Source organism: Mya arenaria, chromosome 1 (genome assembly GCF_026914265.1).
Source record: "Mya arenaria isolate MELC-2E11 chromosome 1, ASM2691426v1".
Classification (NCBI taxonomy): Eukaryota; Metazoa; Mollusca; class Bivalvia; order Myida; family Myidae; genus Mya; species Mya arenaria.
In genome coordinates this window covers 849,196-874,648 of record NC_069122.1, presented here as the reverse complement: position 1 = coordinate 874,648, position 25,453 = coordinate 849,196, and the positions used below count along the sequence as shown (strand labels likewise).

The following is a 25,453-nucleotide window of genomic DNA, read 5'->3' as shown; positions in this document are numbered from 1 at the left end:
TAAACATTGATCTCAAATCTTGGACAGTCAGGTGATTCCAACCATTTTATTTTCCAGCGTCGTGCAGCCCCGCCTGTCAGAACGGGGGCTCGTGCCTGCTACCCAACACGTGCGGATGTTCCAGCGGCTTTATGGGCGCCCAGTGCCAATTCCGTGAGAATACACTTGCCATGTCATCACAAAAAGCCAGAATTTACCATTCACTCGAAGAGCAAACAAACTGAATATACTATGAGATACAAGATACAAGAATCTGTATTTAAAGTCGGATATATGTTAGCAAGAAACATTAGCTTAATGAGCTATTTTCCTACATTCATAACACACATCCATTACAAATCAAAACATAACAATGAGTTTGTGACCTTGAAATAAAAAGTTAAAAACATATAGTTTAAAATAGGTACAAATATTGGGACAAATATTTACAAAAATTGTTTACAATAATTTTCATGCATTTAATTACAAAAAGTAAGATGTATTAAAGCATTGAACACAGTGAACACATCGACAAGTTATGGAAAGCAGCTACAAAACGTTTTACACATAATCACACTTTTACAATTACATGATCAGATTAACCTTAAATGGTTTGTGTAAAAAAACACCTGCTATCTGGACAGTCCAAACGCGCAAGACTTCTTTCTGCAGATTAAATGTTTTAAGACAGAGGTGCAACCAAAACACATTAAAAGAAGGATAAGTTGTATACCTTGTCAGAAGAGATCTATTTGCGTTAGCACTAGCAAGCAACAACATCGGTGATACAAATTGACACAAAACAAACAAAAACATACCATATCTCAGAGAAAACAAACTGGATAAACTATTATAACTATGAAAGAGAAACGTATAAAATAACTTTGTCACGCATCCGCACGGGTGATACAACTGTCCAACAAACCATGGACTCATCATAATAAACCACTTGGAACTCATCTCAGTTCTACATCTTGTCGACCAACACAAACAGTCGTTATACGTCATCCAATATCTCCTCATCCCGATCCATTCGCTATATAAAATATTTGCTTTCATGTATTGTTTTCTTTCCAAACAGCGGCAAGTAACTGCGCATCCCCACCGACTCCTCAAAACGGCCAGGTCACGTGCCAGCAGGACACTTCCGGTGCTCGGTGCACAGTTGCATGTAACCAGGGATACAAACCCCTATGGGCCATTGCCCCGAGTTACACGTGCTCCCCGGACGGTATCTGGTCGCCCGATCTGGCTGAGATCCCGGGTTGTGTGGATGGTAGGGCATTTATAGATAATTGTGAACACTCCTAATGTGTATCTTAACCCAGGTTAATAGGTTTGATAATGACAGTGTTTTAACTAAATTGACCTTTAGCAACCCTTTTTATCAAATCATTAACGCCGCAATTACCTGACTAGTGAACACCATGCATTTGTATTGAAATAAAAACCTCTTGTTTACAGAGTCGACACCCATTAACGAGACCCACGTACCGAGCCCTACCCACCCACACACCGGAAGTGCGCGGTGCGTGGTCTGGGGCCAGGACCACTACCGTACGTTCGACAACAAAATCTACCACTACAAGGGAGCGTGCAATTACGTGCTTGTCAAGGATGCGGTCGCCAACAGCTTCCAAATACACGTGGCCAATGATAAGAACTGCCAGCCGGGACACAGGTACGTTAATTGTGGTATAGGTGTCCATCTTCTACCCTAGCAGTTGTGAATTCAAGACCCACCAGGGTGCGAATGGGTTTGAGGTAAATGTGTCCGTCTTCCATCAAACATGTTTTGTTTCGATCCCCATAATGGGTACTTTCTCGTGACCTCTTAAATTCGTCACTAAATAGCCATTGCATTAAAAAATGAGGAATACATTTTCAACGGTGTCGTCAACTCAGAAACCCTCCTTGTAGAATCTGGAATAAACTGATGTTGGTTACTTCCTAGTAGCGCGATTGTATTTAAGCTATCAGCTTTTGCCTCAATCGAGCTTAAGGTTACACTCTACTAATCAATTTGCCTTTATATTTCCATGAAACAGGCAACACTTCAAATTGGACAAAAACGCTATTTCTAGCGTTTCTCGTATGTGACATCTATACATATATATCCGTAATATTCAGTTCAAACCCAATTGCTTGATACAAAATAGGTATGTCACATTTCTCCTTAGAAAGTTCACTCAGTTTGATGCTTCGCACCGTTTATTTTTCAAGGAATCCATTGAATGTTACATAAGGCCGGAAGACAGCAGGTATCATTATGTTTCATAATTATGTTTCAGCAAACAATTTTAAATCTCTTATATATAAGATATTTATGAACTTTCCTCTCTGAGTGCAGATATTGGACTGAATTAAAGTATAACAGCTATCAATCATGTCACTCAGTCATAAAAAATATCAATCGGAAGAAGCATTCTTAATCTTAGATATAGAGAGGTGATCCTGGACCACATTCCGGTACTAAGCATTTAGTTATAACGTACCTTCAACGTAATACATCGTTCATTTCCTATTGTTCTACCTTTGATAATTGATTAAAATGAAATTGACTCCTAGATTTTCTATATTTGTTTCAGGTGTAAACGTGAGCTAGACATTTACATGGGTAACGACCGGATCTCTCTGAAGCGTGACGCTAGCGGCCCCGTCGTCACGTACAACGGCGCGGTGGTACCCGTCCCCTCCAGCAAGGGTGGGGTCATCTTCGAGAAGATCAGCTCATACATCGTGGTGAGGAGTAGCATCGGCTTTCAGATTCGTTGGGACACGTATGAGATGGTGTTTGTAACCATTACGGATTTCCTGCTTGGAAAGACAAAGGTAGGACGGAATAGAGTTTTCATCTCTATGTTACCATAACGCGGATCCGCCGGCCTGATTTTTGCCTTTTCTTAAAAAATATCAATAGGATTATTAGACAAAAAAATCGTCAAAAATCCTTTATTTCCTTTATGCTCGACTCGACAACGCTGAGTTTCAGTCTGATATTGATTTTTTCATTCGATACTCCATAGCGGCACACCTCATTTGGGTATAATAACAATTAATGGAAATTTACATTCAATTAAAAAAATAACGATGAATGAACTTTCAATGTGCGTGCTGGTTCCAGGGTCTATGCGGCACATATGACGGAGACCAGACCAACGATTTCACCACGGACTCAGGAAATGTTGTTACCGAGGCACCGGCCTTTGTCACCACGTGGAAACGCTCATTTGCCGGGGGTAAGTGCGTCTTAGATGTATCACAGATAAGCTTGATCCAGTAGAAAATTTAGATATAATAAAGATCAAAATCGAAATAAGTCGTATAGTGCAGCCTAGGCATCATATCAATTGATCACCTAATTCTTGTCAAATTGAATTATATTTATTAATTGAACATACGGATATATACCAAAAACTGTTTAATAGGAAAGGTAAACACACTTAAACATAATTTGACCAGTAAAAACCAAAGCATTTACTAGTACTTATATACAAAAATAATTTCCTTATTTAGAAACATGCGCTGACCTGCCCCAGACCGGATGCAACGCCGCAACTCCCCAAGCTGTCGACACTGCCACTTCCACATGCGAGGCGCTAATGGAAACCGAATTTGAGATATGTCACCATGTAAGAAACTGTACTTATTAGTGCTGCGATTGGGAACTTGTATGTCGCTTATAAGAAACAATTACACTTGTGTGTAGTTGTTTCTTTATTTTCTTAATTCTGACGTACGTGAACATGTAAGGTATATTTAACCGAATGTTAACATTTAATAAATGGAATACAGAAGCAATTACCATGGTTGTTCTTTTTTCTCTAAAGGCCGTTCCACCAGCGGCGTACATCTCCGCCTGTAAGGAGGACTGCTGTGCCTCTTCCGGTCAAGACTGCCTATGCAGCTCACTCGAAGCATACTCCCGCGCATGTCTGGAGCACAACATAAGGCTGGACTGGCGCTCGGATAACAGATGTCGTAAGTATCCCTATCGCAAGCCACTGCCAGTCACAATATCTAAATAGTTTAGCAGCAATAATTTACATTTTCCCAGTCTTTTAGCACTACTTTCAATTGATTTTATATTTACAAAGTCCGTTCAGATGAAACAATGATGCCACTGGTATTCGTACAACACATATTGTCGAAATAATCAATCAGTGGTTCGCTTGACAGAAAAAAATCTCCCCCATATGCGTACATCCAATGCCCCTATCTTAGAGCACATTCAGTGCTTTGATTGTTCAATTTGGTATAATTGATAAGAAATGTTTGGCAAGTATCAAAATAGTAACACACATCGGTGATCTATGGCAATAAATTGAAAAGCAATTTCATTTAAAACACCGTTCTCGATCCCTTCGTACAGGGGTACAGGCCCTGGAAATTCTCGCGAGACATTCCAATCTTTTATCACATTTGGTGCTTTGATTCCGTTAAAAACACTTACCCTCCAGCCGCCCAGTGCCCGGGTAATCAGATCCACAAGGAATGCGGTAGCATGTGCCTGAAGACGTGCCAGTCCCCGAGCTCGGCGTGCGAAGATCACTCGTGCATCGACGGCTGTTTCTGTCCGGACGGCATGGTGCTTCTCAATGATCAGTGCGTTCAGAAGTCCGAGTGTCCGTGCATGCTGAACGGAGTGGAATACCGGAACGGCGAAAAGGTGCCCAAGGAGTGTAACAAATGGTGAATTTTCTTTTGACTATTTAACACAAGGCTGTTTGCCCAATTTACCAAAATTAAAAATGATTATACCCTTTGGTTTTGTGCCACTAGCTATTGATTGGAGTATGAACCTACATGTTTGATTAGAAACGGCTGAGCAGCCGGCACACAGTGTACCTTTTCTGATTATAATCGGATGAGCAGCCGGCACACAGTGTACCTTTTCTAGGCATTAAATACACCTTAAATACAGTAGTTTGATCAAAGTTTGATGGCCTAATTTAAGTAAATTATATGTATTATCTCCCCTAATTATGTTAACTGGCCTCTTTTATTAATATAATATGTTATTTGTTTGTCGTCACTGCTTACCTTAAGACGTTACATACGCCAGACAAACGTTTCTTTATTCCAAATCATATTGCTCGTATCGGAGTGCTCATGTTTTCCTTATTTTTTTTTCTGGCAAAACTTTTTCATAAATAATGTCAAATATCTCTGTCAGCACGTGCATGGAAGGCGCGTGGCAGTGTACGAACAAACGTTGCGATAAGACGTGTTCCGCTATCGGCGACCCTCACTACATGACGTTTGACGGGAAGCGGTACGACTTTATGGGAGTGTGCTCCTATTACATGGTTCACGACCCGGGGACTTTCGACATCATCGTAGACAACATCAAGTGTGGACACGGTTAGGGATGCATTCATGTCTTATTCTCTTATTCTCTTATACATTATTCTCTGAATTGTCGACTTCAATACATTTTGTAGAAATAAAGGTAGGTAATGTTAAGCCTACTTGTGTATTTAGGATTTCTTTCAACGATGATAAATCGTCATCAAAAGTTAAATAAGCGTTTTATTGTTATCAGTTATCTAAACACATATGTCAGCGAATTCTTTATTTTGCAGAAAAGCGTAAGTAACGAAATTGAAAATTGAATTACTTAAGACATTGATTAAAAAGATCTGTTTAAATGATTATCTGCATGTTTCTTGATGTTTGTTCATAACAGTAAGCAAAATAACTCAATTCGAACAAATTGAACAAAAAGGTTTCCAATTTGAATTCTGTGATGAAAGGTCGCTAAATTGTTAAACGTTCGTGTGTTCAACTCTTCCAACAGACATATTGAATTTACCCGATAAACTTGCAGGGGGCGAGTACTCCTGCACCAAGAGTCTCAGTATCGACATCAGTGGGCACCATATCAAGATGGACCACAACCACCAGCTGTTCGTGGACGGCGAGGAAATTACCAAGACTCCGCACGAAAATGACGGCATCAAGATCTTTATGGTCTCCTCGCTCTTCATGAAGGCCGAGCTGTCCAATGGAATCACCATACTGTGGGACGGACGGACCCGCGCTTACATCACCGCCCCACCCTCCTTCATCAACAAAACACAGGGTAAGAATACGATTTTGTTTGGGTAGCTTTAATTACTAGGTATGTAAAGCACGTTGTCATATCTTTTACAATTTCAGCGTCATATTGGCTGCTGTTTCGTATTGATTTAGGATGGACTTGTTTATTTATCAAGTAGTAAACGTAGTCAAATTTAAATAATACAAACAACTCAATTTGGCTGATCCTTGACTGCAGTTTTTTTATACTAAATGTTTATATAAGCGACCCTTATTTGGGAAAGGGGGAATGTTTTCCACCGAGTCCGCCAACTTATTATCGTAGTAATTATAAATATATTATTTTGTATAAACATCTATAACGGCAGGTTTGTGCGGAACGTACGACTCCAACCAGAAGAACGACTTCAAAACCAAGGAAGGCGACATCGAGACTATGCCTAGCGCCTTCGGAAACCGCTGGAAGACGGTTCCGACGTGCAAGGATGCCGGACCGGTCGTCAACCCGTGCGAAACAAATGTGAACCGGAAGAACCAGTCAGCCCAGTATTGTGCATACCTCCGAAGTGATGTCTTTCAAGGTGTTTTGGATTCAATTGTATTCATCTTTTTTCATCGAGTTTGGTGAGGTCCTCTTTATATACATTTTATACGTATGACACGAACGTTAATCAGAACAACCAGTCTACTTGAAATATTGCGCTTGCCTAAGGATTAAAGACTTCCAAGGTATGTCGTGGTGTGTCTCCTTTTCTTCGGGTTTGATAGGATTGTCCTTATATACGTTTTATACGTGTTTTTGCCTGCATCAGGGGTGAAGTCTTTCAATGTAAAATTCACGCCAAATGTGCACGAAAAAAACCTTTAGCGCAAGTTAAAGTGTCTTCGCAGGAAGCCATCTCGAACACATGATGGTTACAAGAGAAATAGAGAGCTTGGAAACAATACCATTCTGTACAACATACAATTATAATACTGATAGTTGTCCATGACTTTTATTGTGGTATATTTGTTGTCATATTTGTATTCACATTCAACGTGCGCTAACTCACGACTGCAGGTTTTGACGTCACAACACATTAACATTTCTGTGGTTTGGGGTCATTTTCAGCATGTGCCAATACTGTAGACGTGGATTCGTTTTACCACGACTGCATGTTTGACGTGTGCTCGTGTACAGAGAACGTGAAGAACTGCCTGTGTCCGATCCTTGGAGAGTACGCTGCACAGTGCTCGGCCGCCGGTGTCGAGATCCACTGGAGAACATCCATACCAGAGTGCCGTATGTATAAAATACTACGCAGTCCATTAACGGAATGTGTGTGGCCATATTTTAAAATTTTCATAAAATGAACAGAAACCGATAGGTTATACATTTTGATTTAAAATAAACTCTGATTCACAAACGCTGGTTTTGATTTAACATAGTGAAAGGAGAAACGATAAAACTATTTCAACATGATATGACATTGTCTGGTCTTTAATTTCCAATACAGTACTGCCTTGCGATGGCGGCCAAGAGTATCAGGTCTGCCCGAACGAGTGCACGCGCACGTGTTCCAACATCGCCAACGACCAGAGCTGTGTTCAATCATCTGTGTGCGCCGAAGGGTGCGCCTGTCCCGCCGACCAGACTCTTGACGACTATGGCAACTGTTTATCAATCTCCAAATGTCCCTGTTTGTTTGCGGGCAATGAATTCCTACCCGGCATCACCGTGGGACGTGGCGATCAGATCTGGTAAATGTCATTTGTTTTTGTTCAAGCAACGTTTGTGAAACTTCGCAAAAAAGTCGTGAACTAAATTAACAACCAGTGAAAGAGAATAAAAAGTATGAAATCTAAGAGGATTTATCTACATGTTCATGATTGTATACGTTTTTGTAACCGTATCTTAATATGTGATGGGGAGGGCTCAGCTGTAGACACGATTAAGCTTTTACATCTTTACATCAACTTCAGCACATGCGTGGACGCTCGTTGGGCATGCGCAGCTAAGACGATTCCAATACCAACGACAAACATCTGTAAGCCCAAACAAGAGTACTCCAGCTGTATTTCCTCGTGCCCGATGACGTGTGAGAACATGCATGATTCCATATCGTGCAACACGACCATGTGCGTTGAAGGGTGCATCTGTAAGCCCGGATATGTGAAAGAAGGTATGCGCCCACATAGCTTAAGCGAAAGCTAACATGTTGACCTCGTTTTTCGTACATAGTTATATAGAATATGCATAAAACTCGACTTTAGGACTGCTGGGTATTTCGCATTAAACCGGAACTTCATTGCAGCTATTCACACATGTACTTTCACTGTGTAAACGTTTCAGGTAACGACTGTGTACTGAAGGCCGACTGTCCGTGCTACCACGGTAGCAAGGCTTACAAAGAGGGAGAAAAGTTCACCATGGATTGCAACGAATGGTTGGTTTGCATACTTGTTTCTAATGCGATTTTGATTTACCGTTTTAAGTTACCATATTACCATGATATCCTGGAAAGCCTACTTTTCTCGTTACAAATTCAATACCATGATAAAATTTCTAAGAACCCGCGCTATGTATACACCGCAGTGTTGTGGTCTCGCATCGTGCTTACATGTCTGATTTATAAAGACATCTGATTACGTTTGATAATAATTAGAGAGTTAAAATATTCGTTTTAACCAAATTAAAGCAAAAATCACTAAGTCACCTAGAAGCTTTATGAAAACGACCCCAGTCATAATATTAAACATAAACTCGAGATTCAGACAGTATAGAATACACGTTTGAAATAGTTTTACGACGAATCCCGGCATCAGTTGTTATATAGACAATCTATCATTGTCCTTGCCCGCATTTCACCTAAAGCACGTGTCGTAGCCGGATGTGGGTTTGTGAACAGAAGGATTGCCCGGCCGTGTGCAGCGCTTATGGCGACTCCCATTACACCACGTTCGACGGACGCTCGTACGAGTTTCAGGGTAGCTGTGACTATATGTTCGCGAAATCATCAGAGACTTCTCCCGTTAAGTTCGAGATCACCACAGAGAACATTCCTTGTGGAACCACGGGAGTCACGTGCACCAAGTCTATCTCGTTTAGCATTGGAGAGCAGGGTACGTCTCATAACAATATTAAATATTTGTCGACAGAATTTATATACGACCCTATTCTGCAAACAGTTGGTATATTCTTACTGAACATTCTCGTTTCTCTATGCTTTACCTAAGTTAAGGTGCCGGTCTACGAACAATCCTTATAATATGTTAAACGCCTAAAATCTTAATATACGATTAGGTAGTAATAAAAACGACCCATTTAGCTCGATGTACATCATTGCTTCGTTAGTTATTTAAGATTTATTTCGTCAAACAAGGCCGGGGTCTCCGAAACAACCACGGAGTTTAATGTCATTTGCGTTTTGTATAAACGATATGAATGAATTCTTTATATCCCATAATTGACTTTACCAGGAACTGCAAACTTCTTCCGGATCCAGTTAGTGAAGGGAAAACAAGTAATTGCCGACGCCGACTCCCCTTTCACCGTGAGGGAGGTTGGGAACTTCATCATCATAACCACGCCCCAGGGTATAACACTGGAGTGGGACAAAGGCACCAGGCTCTACCTCAAACTGAGCACACAACATAAAGGACAGGTGAAACATACTTCGACATTCACGTTATCTTTTAAAAAAATGTACAATATTTAGTTTTGCTCGCTGCTGGATGGTTCTCCACCTGAGTCCGCTTATTATTTTTTCTCATTTAAATAATATTTGCTTTCCATAGCATTCATCTGACTTTATCCCCCGCCCCCCCCCCCCCCCCCACCTCACACAAACACCCAAAAATTACTTACTGCTTTAAATTAATCATTTTTCGCACAAGCCAAGGAAATTTGGCCGTTTCAATCAAACACAAATACGACTGACCAACACATTGTTTTATATATCAATATTATCAATTCAAAAATGTGTTTTCAGGTTGTTGGGTTATGCGGTAATTTTAACGGGAACCAGAAGGATGACTTCTCCACGCCCCAGGGCGGCCCTTCCGCTTCCAAGGCAACCTCGTTTGCTGACAGCTGGAAGGTATGTCACATGCTCCATTGCGTTTTAAGTTGCTGATGAGACTGAATTGTATATCTTCAAATCATTATAAGGTATTAGATATGTTTTCCTATATTTAGTCGTGCATATCTTACCTTATATAATAATTACTGCAGGTCCGTTTCTTGTCAAAATTGTATCAGTTTATTGTTTAAATGGTTCTACAAAAAGGAGTCGCCATGTTTGATATTTTACAATATGAAATACAAAAAAAAAAATGTTCATCTCACCCTTGCACGGTACAAGGTTTCATATTCCCTGACATATAAATCATAACTCCAAATGCATGACTATTGCAAAGGCATGTAATTTGAACCTCAAATCACCAGTTGTTAATTGGTGAATAAGAGTTATGAAACACCAATTATGATAACCGGTTGGTAATAATAACATAGTTTTTCTCTTCCATCAGTTGTAATTAAATGGACATCCAACAACTTTCATTGGTTAGGATATTTGTACCATCATGGAAATTATTACCCAGTTCATGTAAGAGCCAAACATTCAAAAGTAATTCTGCAAACAAGAATTTGATTACAACCTTCAATACACATCTTTCATGTCATAAGATTTGGCAGTTGGCTCCAATCATATTTTGTAATTGTTTATGCATTTTTAGTTCAGATATATTCGACAGAGTATATAAAGTATGATAGTGTTAATCTTCGCATATATTTATAGTTGCACGGGTACTGTGCCGACTCAAAGGAAATCGAAGATACTTGCGCGGCGAACACGGAACGCGGCCCCTGGGCTCAGAAGCAGTGTAGCGTCCTGTCCAGTAAATTGTTCGAGGCATGCCATCATGTTTGTTGCTTACCAGGAGTTCATTGACAGGTACGAAAATAAATTAATCAATACATCTGCCTACAATCGACTACTCATAATAAATAACCAATATGTCGATTTCAAATTCTTGCTCAGCTTGACATCAAACTAGCAATTTGCCAACCAGCCAAGCAAACATGCAAGCAATATGTGTACAAACTAATCATACCACACTTTACCGTTTTCCTAATATGACAATCAACAAACAATTACAAATTGAATAACTTTCTCTCTATATCTCTTCTGTAGATGCGTGTTTGACGCATGTGCGTGTGACACGGGCGGAGACTGTGATTGTTTATGCACGGCTGTAGCAGCGTACGCCCACCAGTGTTCTATGAGCGGCGTCACCATCAAGTAGAGGGCAGAGGAGTTCTGCCGTAAGTCATTAACATGACATAAGTGTTATAAACAAGTTGCTGTAATGCAATTATGAGGGTGACATCAAGACAACTCCTTATTACTCTTATAATATATATAACGTGATCTGACATTTTTACCCGTTTATGCTCAGCGATAAATACCAGTTTTATAGCATTATTAATACATTCTTGTCTTTGTGGCTATGCGTATGTGTGCTATTTCTCTATAATCAACCTCGATAATTATTCGTATGTATGATAACATGGGCTTTCTTCGTAAAGCTTGAATATTCATAAGCGTTTTCCGACCAATAAAATAGCCGGTAACAAAAAAGAAAATACCTCCTCTCGAAGGGCTATCAGCAATTTTGACAAAATATTCGATATCCTGCTTAAAACGTTTTGAACCCGCAATCTCATTGGACCATTTAGAATCGAGATGGCATTCGTAACTTCCGAGCCATGTTCGTACCCTATGAGGTGTGTCGCATGCGACCAATCAAGCGGCTTGATTTCACCTCATTATTTTTCATGAGTACCAGATTTTTTACAGTCAAAGTGCCAAGTATATTTCATATGCTATGAAACTGCTGGGGTGTCGTGGATGCTTATTCCAGGCACTTGAATATTTGCAGCGATCATGTGTGAGAACTGCAAGACGTATAACCCCTGCATCTCGATTTGTCCAGTGAAGACGTGCGACAACCGCCTGGTGTACGACACGCTCATACAGGACTGTGGCCAGGAGACGTGTGTGGAGGGATGCGACATTGAGCCCTGCCAACCAGGTAGACTGTTAACATGTTTTATTGTGTAGTCATGTCCAGTTAACACGTCGTGTTAAAAACTCCTAATCAAAATTGTAGTTAGGATACGTGTCGAGGAATGTGACAGAACAACATGTGGATGAACACGGGGATGTTAGAGTCATTGATCCATGGGTATCCTCGTATGACTGAGTAGCTCAATATGACGTTTATAAGAAGTTTTCCGTTCTTTATCATCCATCTTTTTGTGACAATTATGCTACATTGTGTTACCGACATCTCTATCCATATTTATACAAATAGTAGACCTGAACTCCCAGATGCACAAAGTGTTTCTACTTTATCTTGTATGTATAAGTTTATTTAAATGAATGCAACAGTTATGTGATTTGCCAATTCTAAACGTAATGGTACCCAATGAATGGTGAGCTATACACCATAAATGTTTTAGGTCAAATGTGCGAGAGCAATAACGAGCCATTCAAAAGTATACGAAACTAAAGTGTTTTGTTTACTCAATTTGCCTTAAATATGTGCTTTTAGCAAATTCGTGGAAATATTTCCCTATTATTTAACGTTGCCCGCCTTTAAATTCCATTTAAGTCTTTAAATTCCATTGAAGTGTACCCATGAGGCGTTGTGTAACAGCTATACAACCTGCCTTAGGTATTAATATTAAATAATATCGCCATCTTGTTTATTTTACTACAACTAACTGATGGTACCCGCTTTTTAGGTCAAGTGTATGAGAGCAACAAGGAACCATTCAAGTGTATTCCTGAGGCGTTCTGTAATACAACCTGCCTTACATTAAACGGGAAGGAGTATAAGGAAGGGGAGAGAATCCTGGATCCGACCATCTGTAGAATGGACTGCGAAGTCTGGTGAGAGGAATTGGTTGTTGGATTGTAGGGATTTTGTTTATTTTAAAATTATATAGAATCCCGTCACTTGTTATTTAAGGCTGAAATTCGTTAGTCGCAACACACAAACGTCGTTGATATTTAACCGTCAGAATTCCTTTTCACTTGATTTTGTCAAGAACGACATGCATTTTGACCATTTTGAGCCGTAACTGAGCACATAGGTGACTTGTCATAGAAATGCTACAAGTAAATTATCCTACTGCAATAACAATGCGCATTTAATATCATTCATAAATAATCTTGGTTTCCGTTACAAGCTACTGTGACCAGCACCAGGTGAAGCGTACCGGCGTCTGCACAGGCACCCCGCCACCGGTAAGTAGCACCGTCACCTCCGCGGCAACCGTCTCCCCACCAATCTTCACTGCCTCCCCGACCGTCCCCACCATGACGGCCCAGTGTGTCCAGAATGGTCCAACAGCCTGGATGAGCGTATCCGTCCCGACCCCCTACAACCAGGGTGACGTTGATTCCATCCGGAACTTACGAAGTCAATACACATTCTGTGACGCCGGTCAGATGAGAGCTATCGAATGCCGTGTTGTTGGAACAACGACGGCATCTGCCGCTGCTGGGCAACGCGTGTTTTGTGACCTGAGGCACGGGCTGAAGTGTTACCATAGCGACCAGAATCCGGGAGAACAGTGCCATAATTACGAAGTCAGGGTCACTTGTGACTGCAGTAAGTAATTGTGATGGACTGCTTCGAAATTGTGGCTTGTTGTTTTAAATGAATATTGATGGAACTAGGGTTTCACAATGAACGTAGTCTATGTTTCATTTTGATAAAAATGTATGGTAAATGAAAACAATTAAGGCAGTAATTATGTTTGTATTTATACCATTTACTATTTATTTTTTTCAATCAAATTTATCGGTCATTTTAGTATTGTTTAAATCAATGTTTTCAATCAGGAATTTTATGTAGAGTGCAAAAAAACAAAATTGCTTTTTCTTTTAATATTTCTTCAATAACCTAAAAAGATTCATTAACAATTATATTAAAATAAGTATTTGATTAGAAGCTTCATGTAAATGATCGATACTTTAGTTTCATTAGTACTAACGTTATTGTAACTTAAAATAAAAAAATGATGCTAGCTGACTTTTGACATTTGTTTTCCTCTTTACTATATTCAATTTGCATTTTACTACATTTTAAATACATATTCAAGCAACCATTTGTTTTTCTTATCACGACCTGTCCTCGGGCAGACCTTCTAATGTTCAATTTGTTTACTTTACGCACCTGCTATTGCTTAATGGATACTTAATGAATGTCTTCTTTGATAATTTGCTTTAAGTAGTCTCAGTCGGAGGTTTTACAGCTTAATAGTGGTTCTGGACACATACATTGTTGAATATCTAAAGCAGCATTATCCTGGATTATGGGTTATTTCACATACTGTATTATAATGACTGTATTACAGTGATAAAATAGACAGAAATGAGAGAATTGCAGATGTCGCTCAGTCCGACCAGTAACTTCACAAACAAGACTATGGAAGCAAATGAAGCAAATAAACCATACAAAGTACTCAATAGAACTCGTAACACATCTTAAACTGTAAGAAACACACATCATACTTTACATTGGGCTGTATTTTCAGGTCTGCCAATCACCACCACTATTGCTCCAAACACGCTTCCCACGGGCTCCCCAACCCCTCGGCGATTGGACTTGGGCACATCCACCACCACACCTCATCCAAACCAAACCTTTGTCACGCCTCCTAACCTTCCCCCCACTTTAACCGAGTGTAAAGAACCCAGATGGACGAACTGGATGAACAGCGTGAAACCTGTGGACGGGAATGACATAGAATACCTACCCGCTCTTGTCAAGAGCTTTGGATTCTGTCGGGAAGACCAGATCGCCTACACTCAATGCCGACGAGTGTCAGACAAACTGAGTTTCGATGTCACCGGAGACCTTCAGACCGTGTGTAGCACTAAGGCTGGTTTCGCCTGTTATGGTTCAAACCAACCCGACGGGCGATGTGACGACTATGAATTCAGAGTTTACTGCCAATGTGAAAATAGCGGTAGGTGTCCTCAATATATATCTTATAGTTGAATATTAAACATATTAATACATGTCAAATTGAACACTGAAAAAACTTCGGACATTTGATTGGTTTGGCTGAAAACCAGATACAGTTTGACAACTAACGTACATCGTTTAAACGATTAACATATTTTGTTTAACCGATTTACGTTTCTCGTGTTACGACATAATTGGCCAATCAGAGTCGCCGATATCGCAAACTATAACAACGTTCATGCGTTGTAGTCAGATTTGTTAAAACATCATTATATGCAATACTTCTTGGAAATAATTTTGTATTAAGATCATCTCTTGCCTCGGCCATATTTACAATTTCACGAACTCGGGTGATAATATTACGCGATTTTAACTGGCTAATTTGTCCTTTACCGAGATACGTAAGTCGTTTCGGAGATGCGCTAGTCGTTTAAAAGAGTTACCAAGTCGTTAAACGAGATAGGTTATTCACTTTAGCGAGATAAAATATGGCACGAATGACAGTTTTATGCCACTGTAAATAATTAAAAAAACGTAAAAAAACTTGTCCATTAAACATGCGTGCGCAGGGATCGAACGCACAAGGAAGAATAAATACAATTGTTATTTGTGATTAGATACAACCTCTAGCAACCAGTTGATGCTTTTTGTTTTACACCGTGTTCTATCGGAATAAGAAATATATATTAAGAAAGTAACTGTTATAGTAATTTTAGATGTGATATTATACTAACAGAGTTATGGATCTGCTCCGCTTTTTAGTTAAGGCTAACGATCGCTCACGTAAGCAAAGTGATCAGTATTTTATCCCGGTTAAATCGGAATGCATCTACTGCAAGCGGGCAACCAAGTAGTAAAATCGTGCTTTCGTGCAAGCCTTTACTGAAATTGGGATCAATCTGGTTGAGCAATGCTTTGCATTTGGCATCCCTCATTGCATAAATTATATACTGTTATGTTTAAGCAACATTTCTATGAAAGTAAAGTTGTATGTGAATCAATACAAACATCAATATTTTTTTGTCAATAAAATACTGGACAAAAATAAATGACCTTAAAACGTGCGTTAAAATAAAGGTTTGAAGTACGCAATAAGACTATTTTATTCCGAGACCGACCGTCGGATTCCTGGATTGTTAAACTGTATTACTAGCAATCTAACAGCCACCAACGATGAATATATAACTATTATTAAATTATTATACACTAAATAAGATTTTTGCAACTTCTACCACCCAGATTAATACTTGCGGGTGTTTTTACCATATTTAAACGATCTTACAGTATACAAGGAAACAGATATATATCTTATATAGCTATACATTTGATAACATTCAATTTTATTTATGGGCTGTAGAAAAAAAGTTTAACTAAAAGCCTTCGACACGGACTTATGGTTCATGGTTTTAAAACCACCTTATAATACTTACGGCGTTTCCATGTCTCAGTGTGTGACAAGCAGCTCATCAGTGATGTTCGGTCAGTGGGTGACACACAGTTTACGGCATCGACTTCTGGTAGCGGCTCAACTGCCGCCATGGCGCGCCTTGACAGCGTGAGCGGATGGCGTGCGGCTTCCGGCGACAGAACACCCTGGGTGCAGGTCAACTTTCAGGAGCCCGTCACCGTTGCCGGCGTCATTACACAGGCTGTTAAGGTAAATGTCATGTTTACGAGGGGTGTTCAAAAAATGGTAAAGTGTTTTCCGAGATTTCTTTGTTTAAAGTAATCATTACATAAGAATTAAAAACAACAGTCTGAAAGGAATACACGAATATAGTATGCTACACTTCGTAATCTTGATCATGACCTTATTTAGGAGATTCAATAAGAATCACACCCACATATTAAAGGTAAAATATAGATATAAGCTCTACTTTAGTTAAAGACATTGTATTCATAAAAACATATAATGATGCTACGATTATCAAAATATAAATCGACAGGATGATTAAGAGACATCATTATGTATTCCGACTAAAGATAAATCAACGCACTTTTTGATATAAAAAAGAAACGTATTTTTTGCCCTAGGCTGTAGTATAAATGTGAATTTCTTATTGTGTCCATATTGTTCAACGTTCTTGGTTTTATTATTTTCAATTGATCAAGCTGAAAGACTCAAGAACAAGTTAACACTTACTGTTGCTTGTTCTTAATTGAATCACTTTAGCTTGTTAATGTATATCATACCTGAGGTAATCTTCGGATACCCCCGATACACTACTACGATTTGCTTTGTTGTGAACCGTGGGAGATTTGGCTAGGAAGATATCGTTATCAAATGAGGCAGTTTCATTTGTCATGCAAGGAACCAATGTGCTACTATGCGCTGACACTCAAACTAATGTTTTCTACAAGAAAGAGAAATCTGAAACTAGATTTGAAATCGGTCCACCAGATTACTACAAATTTTAAAAAGTCACTATAATCAGTAAAGGAGGGTTTGTCAGTCTAATGTTTGAAGTGTAACGGAAGAATGTACCGTATTTGCCGACGATGACCTTAAATACCTCGCCTACTTTAAAGTAGCTTCTCTTTAGTTTCCATAGCATTATTCAAGATACTCGCTTATTTAACCCTTTTGCAGGACGGATCGGCGTACACCTCTAAGTATACACTATCCTATAGTAGTTTCAACTGCTCCAACTTCCAGACTTACACCGCCACCGACGGGATACCAATGGTATGTACATAAGTGAATGAGTATGTTCACGGACACCGATTGCAAAAAGACTAACCGTGTCCGCATTGTTCGAAATGCGAGTTCACTGTTTTTTAATCAGGAGCTGAGCTACAGCGAAATTACGCAGGGTATAAATCGGAAGTAGACATATACCAGTCCTTTCAAGTTGCATCTCTTTACTAGTCATACGGAATCAAAGAATTTAAAAAGGATTTATAATTGTTTGAAATGCCTAAGTTTTTATTTTCAAAAAGTGTTAGGCAACGATGGTTGAATTCAATAAAGTTCTGAACAATCGGAGCATGTATTATGTTGCCAAATATAATAAAGAATGCTTCTAAATTACATTCACAATTATTTTATTATCAATGAGTGAAGCAACCTGGCTGGCTGCTTTACTTTATTAAACCCGGTTGCCATGGTATTATTAGTATACGACTTCATAGCATTTCTACTAAATCACATCAACACGTGTATGCTTTCAATGTAATGTATATCATTGAAAAATTGAAGTCAATTATAAAAACAATGTAATGTAGAGGTTCAACTGAATAGAGAAAATAAATATGATGTTAACATATCATCATATTAAGGTACAGAATTTATGACAAATATATAATCTATATCCGAGTTATTTAATAGTGTTATACCATCGTTAGTTTAATTACTGTTTTCTTTTCTTTTTAATACCATAAGCTATTGAAATATAAACATATATTGGATATAAAAGATCTGAGCAACTGGTCACATTTTCTTTATTTTTTCTCGTTTTTCACACCTCAATATGTCTACAATGTACCCATTTGCAGGTTTTCGAGGGTAACACAGGAGGCTCCGGCGATGTTAGACATATATTGCCTGGAAAGATGATTGCTGTATGTGTGAGGTTAAGTCCAACTGAATTTACCAGCGCTCCAGCCCTCAGATTTGATATCCTTGGATGCCGCGAACACAGTTAGGTTCTTTTAATTGTACACTTTCATATTGTTTTACAATATATGTTCAATATATCGATTAAATTATATTATAAAAGTTTGAAACCATTAATCACACCACACCATGTCCAAATTAAGAAAGCCATACCAATATGCCATTACTTCCAATAAAGTATCCTTTTTTTAAGTTCCGAATGGCGGTTTTTTTACCTCAACCCCCCACATGCCTTCACCAAATGGACATGTCACCGGGATCTCAACAGTGAGCACCAACATGACCAAGCCCATGCCCTACATCTGCGTTCCTGGATGGACACCGTTCATGAGCGTCGACACGCCCGGAGCTTTTAACACCTGGGAGAAGAGCGGACCAGGTGACACTGAACCGATTACCGAACTCCGGAATCTGTACGGCTTCTGCGCCAAACCAACCGGCATCCAGTGTAGGACTAAGGTCGATAAACTTCCGTACACGATGTCTATGAATTTTGATACTGTTTGCAATCTTGAGAAAGGATTTGAATGTCTGAATTCTGCACAGGGTGGCATGGAATGTGGAGACTATGAAGTCAGCTTTCAGTGCGACTGTGGAACAAGTAAGACCTAAAATAGAATATTAATTGTTTCCCCTTCCGCGACTAGCGCGGAAAATTCGGCCCGCCACAAATAATTTTATAACTAGTATGTGATTATTTATATATTTTGAACAACCACTGCGGAAAATGGTTTAATATACGGGAATGCACTGAAACCCGTACATCCAACGTGTACGGTAAGTGTACGGGATGTTGAATATACGAGTGTGTTAGGACCCATATATTCATTAAACTCGTACATCTTAAGTATACGGGATTCGATGTTCGAGCGTGTACGAAGCCGTACACCAATGTTATAATAAAAACATGAATTGTTTAATCAAGTTTGGTCTTTTGGTGTTTAATTGGATAGCATATATGATATGAACAACATTGATACCATTGACTTAAAAAAACACTGTTACGTAGAAAAACAGGAAGGTATTTGTAAAAATCATCTTTGTAGAAAATTTAATGCTTAAATGGGTTTTGAAAGCTTTTGATGAACTTAAAAAGAGGTCTTAATGATAACAATTACAGTCAAAACTCGTTGGCTCGATATCGCATAGGTTGATATCCTCGTTGGCTCTAACAAGATTAAAAGGACCGATTTTTTTACTCTTTGTATAAGTTCGACAATGCTGAGTGGATTGACTAACGACAAGTACTCATACTATATTGATGGATGTACGGCACCGTACATGTAGAAAATACGTGAATTTATACACTTCCGTACACTTTGAGAATACAAGATTATACCATTCCCGTATATTATGGATGTACGGAAATAGACCTGTTCCCCGTACACTTAGCGTGTACGAGGAAGTAACAATTCCAGTACACAATGAATATACGGAAATGTACTTTTTCCCATACATCCATGTTAAAACATAGCTTTGAATTGCTATGTTAACAGCCTTTGGTGAAATTAAAGCGACATCTTTATGATAAAAAATAATAAGACTGACATTTCGAACAATGCGGTGTTTTATTTGACAGCATATATGATATGATCAAACTTTTTATTACATATACCAATGACTTATTCGTTTTCCGAGTTTCGCAGAGTAACAGGAGTCGCGTTTTATGAACGTCTTTATGTGTTTTAACAGCCTTTGAAGAAATTAAAATGACATCTATATGATACAAAATAATTGAATTCGACAGTGCTGTGTGGATTAATTCACGGCTAGGGCTCTGGAATGTTTAGTTTCCCGTACATGATAAATATACTGGCGTGTACAGATCCCGTATATTATGGCTGTACGGAAATATACAATTAACATTACCCGTACAAAATGGAACCAGGACATGTTATGTTTCCTGTTCACACTTAGTGTTCGGGAATGTTTAGTTTCCCCGTATATGATAAATATACCCATGGGGCATATTCGTTATGAGGGGAGGAGTTCACTCCTAAATGTTAGGACTTTATACACACATATAAGACTATATCACTTTAAGTAACTAATACATTTTTCAGATAAGTCCACAGACGCCTGTTTCAATTTATTGGTGACCGAAAAAATGGGGTGCATAACTAAAATATATTGTTTCTTTATATTAAAAGGCGGCGCCTCATATATTTATAGACTCTTAAGAAGTGTCAGCATTGTATTTTTCTCGGGTACTGTTATGGCCTTTCCAATTAGTGCTTGTCGCGCGGGGATCATTTGTTATCATAAACTATATGGCCAGTGGGTCATAAAACTACGAAACACGACTAAACTACACAAATTCTAAAAAATATTAATTAATTTAAATAAATAAATGGTTGGATGGATGGATGGATGTGGATAGATAGATAGATAGATAGATAGATAGATAGATAGATGGATGGATGGATGGATGGATGGATGGATGGATGGATGGATGGAAAGATAAGGCGTCATCTGTGTTGAAATAGAGATGACCTTTAAAGATGCATTCTCAAAGATTGTCATTTAAAAATAAATTGTCTCATCAGTTGAATTTGGCATCAATGCCTTCATTTCAGTCATAAAATGTAACTCACAATATAACAGATCTCAACTGTTTGGAGAACTGCCGAAATATTTCGTTTTCTTAAAGCGTTAGTATTATGGTTACACTTTTAGCCATAAAACATCAATTTTCAAATGTTGATATGAAGACCTGTGATCTGATCATTTTTCAGCAGTCTTAAATCCAGAGATGATAACAGAGCCAAGTTGCCAATCCTGAAAATGTCTGCGTGGGGTTCAGGGGGCCGCTCAAGGCCCCCGATGGGACCAGGACAAAGCCCTGGTGGGGGGAAAAGGGGGGCGAAGCCTCCCGAAGCTTTCCGTATTTCAGGGATTCTAATACTCTTTTTGCCTCAAGGAGTACACCTTTCGTTTTTCGGTTTGGTAGATAAAATTATGTTCAACACGAGACATCCACAATCAGAACAATTATCAGGAATCTTAGCAGTGAAGTTTAACACCGTTGTCTTTAAACAAAGTTAAATTTACTTGTTTTACCTGAAGTCACAGGCATTAGACATGTACCTGACATTTTGGTTCAGTTGTCCACTTCCCATAAAACTCAACTGGCTATGATCAAATGCCTGTGTATGAACAGTCTACACTGTGGGATGTTTGATTTATAATAATGAACAACATATCAATTATCATGCTTGCAAATGTTTATTGTAAAAGTGTTATTTATTCAATTTTTATGTATCATAAGAGTATTTATTCCATTTTCTGCACATTTGATTTAATTAATATATATATTATTACATGTAATATTCAAACGGGACTTAAATGCTTTGGCAGCGAAGCCGTTGTGGACATGGTGGACTTTGACGTATTAGGGTCCCCAAGCCAGATTTTTTCCCCTCATGGTGTTACAGGAGTCCAGTAGCAAACAAACTAGAATGTCCTATGGCAATTCAAGTCTCTCAAACAGGCTTTCAAATTCTATGAAAATTGATTCAGAATCAGCCCTTGTGATTTTTAAGGAGGCCAAATGTCTCAACACTATTTCTTTCTCTATGCCAGAAAAATAGCTGCAACAATTTTCTCATTGTTTGTTGACTTGTCTTAGTTGAAACAAAACCGAGATCCATTAACTCCTCCACATGTTCATCATTGAAATGGCTAGCCACTTCGTATAAGTCATCTTGTATGATGCTGTACACCTTTGAATTTTAATTCGCTGAGAGCTTTTGTATCTTTGGCAAGAGTCTTAAGTAAGACACACTACTGTGGTGCCAGGGAGCATGTTCAGCCATAAATCAAAGTATCATGGCCTCTGGATTGAATTGTCAGTCATTGACAGGAACAACTGGATGCACCTGACTTTTGTAACCATATAGGTAAACATACCTGGAAATACAAATTACAACAATAGAATTTAAATCTCAAATAGAATATAAAATGACTGCCTCTACGTAATATATATTACTACTACAAAATATTTTATTTTTTTACTTTGAACCAAACCAATTTTCATTTGAACCTCCCATTATGGTCAACAATGCTTCAAACATTATTAGAATAATAAAGAAACGGTTTACAGTGTAAACTTCAATCGGCCAAATAAAATTTGTAAAATAAAAATCGATTATTATTACACAATCCGAATCGGGATGTCCGAAATAATGCTACATGCGCAAAATTCATTCTCAGTTTGATCACTTTCTATTAACTTAAAAAAAAAAAAACGTTTCGGGAATTTCTCTTAAAAATAAATGGCAAATATACCCTTAAAATCGTCGAATCGATTTTCTTAGAAGTTGGTGGTGGTCGTTTTTTTACCAATTTTCCAATACCCGTTTATTCATCTTCGTCGTCTGTTATATCCGGATACAACCATCCGGATACTGTCTTCTAGTCCCATCGGTAATTTCCGTAATCACCTGATGCTATCTTAACCCATCATATAGCTCGATTGCCAAGACGTAATAAGTTTCGTTAATTTCCGGCTTTACACTTCGGGAAAACTCACCTTTCGTACCCATATTGTTCGAACTGAGCTCGAATCGCTCCCTGGAAAAAAACTCAACGGATTTACATTAATCTCAAAATCGATCCATGAGGCCTTAAATCCGGAATTCCGGAATTCCGGAATTTTATCATCCCTGTAAATCACTGAATTCCAAACATTTACGCAAAATTGGCTCATTCCAGACAAAAACAGCTGTCAAAACGGTCAATCTGCCAGAGTGCAGCTTAAATACTCAGTAATTGATATGTATTGATATATAAAAGAAATGCAGAGGAAGTCAATGTACCTGTGTAAATGCCAGTATTTTGGCTTTCCTTATTTGTCTAATCGTTCTCTCAATTATGGAGAACACATTTGTAATAAATATATAGAAATAAATCGTATTACACTACCGAAGTGCAGATTGTCGGAGGTCATGGCAGATAGCAACGCGCAACTGATAAGCCACGGCTTATTTGGACGCTGATTGGTCAGTCGGGTATTGGCCGGCTAGTTTGACTGACAGCCCGCGTCATGCCAATAAGTGACATGATCATTTGATATCAAGAACCACATGGCCAGTGGGTCATAAAACTATACGAAATACAACTAAAACACACACATTCTAAAACTTATTAATTAATTCGACAGACTGCGGGACATTTTATGACCGAATTTTATATAAATTGTAATAATGAAAGATAAATACATATATAAATATCCAGCCGTTTTTTCTCACTTATTATTGTATTTAAAGAGTCATGACATCTGTTCTGAAAAATGCTGATAAAATCCGCTCTGAGATCATATCTAAAATAATTGGCTTCTGTTTTTAAAGAAAAGAGACTAATTATTTATTAAAATCAAGAACAATATTAATAAATTTCAAATTTTTTAATTGCATGTTATCGAAAGTGAATTGAAACCTATTATTCATTTTCGTGGTAAAAAAAAAACAGTATTAAAATTGTCAAAATCTAATAAGCAGCAAACCAGATTTTTTTTCAATTCCTAAATTTATTTGGAACGGCTCTACTTGTTAGCTTACTTTTTCATTTACTAAGATTGTATCAATTGCATTTTATTCGTACTTTTAGGGAAACATATAATCAAAACTATTTATTGACCAACCGATCCTAATTAAATCTACTATGGACATAGATGGGAAAACAAAGACAATTTTAAGTATTGCCAAAGCATTTATAAAATGTATAAATTGTGATTTTTTATATTACACACACCAAGTGCCTTCAGTAAGCTTATGCAGCCTTCCTAAAGGCCAGTCATTTTAATTGAGTTCAACTAAACATTAAATAGAAATATGTTCTAGTAAAGCCGTCGGCAATGTTACTCGTGTGTACATCGCAGAAAGTGAGTTTCAATCCCTCCAAAACACATCAATGTTATATATGTTTCAGCCCCGCAATTCCAAACGACAATTCCAAGTGTAACCGGTACACCATCGGCTCCCAAACCCGCTTGCGGATGGACTAATTTCATCAACAGCTACCTAAGAACACCAACAAGCACTGGCGACTACGAAACGATTCATAACGTCAGGATGAAGTATGAGTTCTGCGAGTTTCCCGTGCGAATCGAATGCAGGGATACGGAAACGAAACAAGACTTCACGACTATCAGTCAGGCAGGTGTATCTTGTGATGTCAACCGAGGTCTTGTCTGCGAAGACAAGGGTCAATCTGGAGGAAAATGCAAGGATTATGAAATTAGACTGTATTGTGTTGATGCATGCAGTTCAACAAAATTGATACCGCCAGGCCAACCAACAGGTTATTCAACCTTGCCTTTGTCAGGCCAAGCCACGGGTACACCAACAATGACGCCACCAGGCCAAGAGACCGGTATGCCAACCCTGACCCCACCAGGCCTAGCCACCGGTACAACAACCCTTACACCACAAGGCCAAGCAACCAATGCACCAACCCTGATACCACCAGGCCAACACACTGGTACGCCAACCCTTACACCACCTGGCAAGGTAATAGCTTTACCAACCCTGGCACCACCAGGCCAAGCAACAGGTAAACCAACTCTCACACCACCAGACCATGCCACCGGTATGCCCACACTAACACCAGCAGGTCAAGGCACCGTTACGCCAACATTGACACCACATGGCAAAGCAACCAACACACGTACCCTGACGCCAGATGTACCAGGAGCCTGGGGTACACCTTCTCTCACGCCACCAGGGCAAGGCATTGGAACATCAACTCTCACACCACCAGACCATGCCACCGGTATGCCCACACTAACACCAG

General features: G+C 38.8%; 1 protein-coding gene across 1 annotated transcript in view; it reads left to right on the top strand.

The window, feature by feature from the left end:
- LOC128234842 (mucin-5AC-like) overlaps positions 1–25,453 on the top strand; it is a 74,090-nt gene that overhangs the window by 8,119 nt on the left and 40,518 nt on the right. Inside the window, 30 exon segments of the mRNA XM_052949386.1 lie at positions 58–153; positions 1,061–1,255; positions 1,444–1,660; positions 2,568–2,811; positions 3,104–3,218; positions 3,496–3,611; positions 3,810–3,960; positions 4,440–4,671; positions 5,156–5,343; positions 5,810–6,064; positions 6,390–6,602; positions 7,133–7,303; positions 7,518–7,761; positions 7,984–8,183; positions 8,354–8,447; positions 8,876–9,123; positions 9,481–9,665; positions 9,993–10,100; positions 10,800–10,928; positions 10,930–10,955; positions 11,196–11,326; positions 11,944–12,096; positions 12,812–12,959; positions 13,259–13,683; positions 14,612–15,046; positions 16,494–16,702; positions 17,636–17,731; positions 18,541–18,685; positions 18,840–19,262; positions 24,590–24,922. Of these exon segments, the coding sequence (XP_052805346.1) occupies positions 58–153; positions 1,061–1,255; positions 1,444–1,660; positions 2,568–2,811; positions 3,104–3,218; positions 3,496–3,611; positions 3,810–3,960; positions 4,440–4,671; positions 5,156–5,343; positions 5,810–6,064; positions 6,390–6,602; positions 7,133–7,303; positions 7,518–7,761; positions 7,984–8,183; positions 8,354–8,447; positions 8,876–9,123; positions 9,481–9,665; positions 9,993–10,100; positions 10,800–10,928; positions 10,930–10,955; positions 11,196–11,326; positions 11,944–12,096; positions 12,812–12,959; positions 13,259–13,683; positions 14,612–15,046; positions 16,494–16,702; positions 17,636–17,731; positions 18,541–18,685; positions 18,840–19,262; positions 24,590–24,922 (5,925 nt within the window).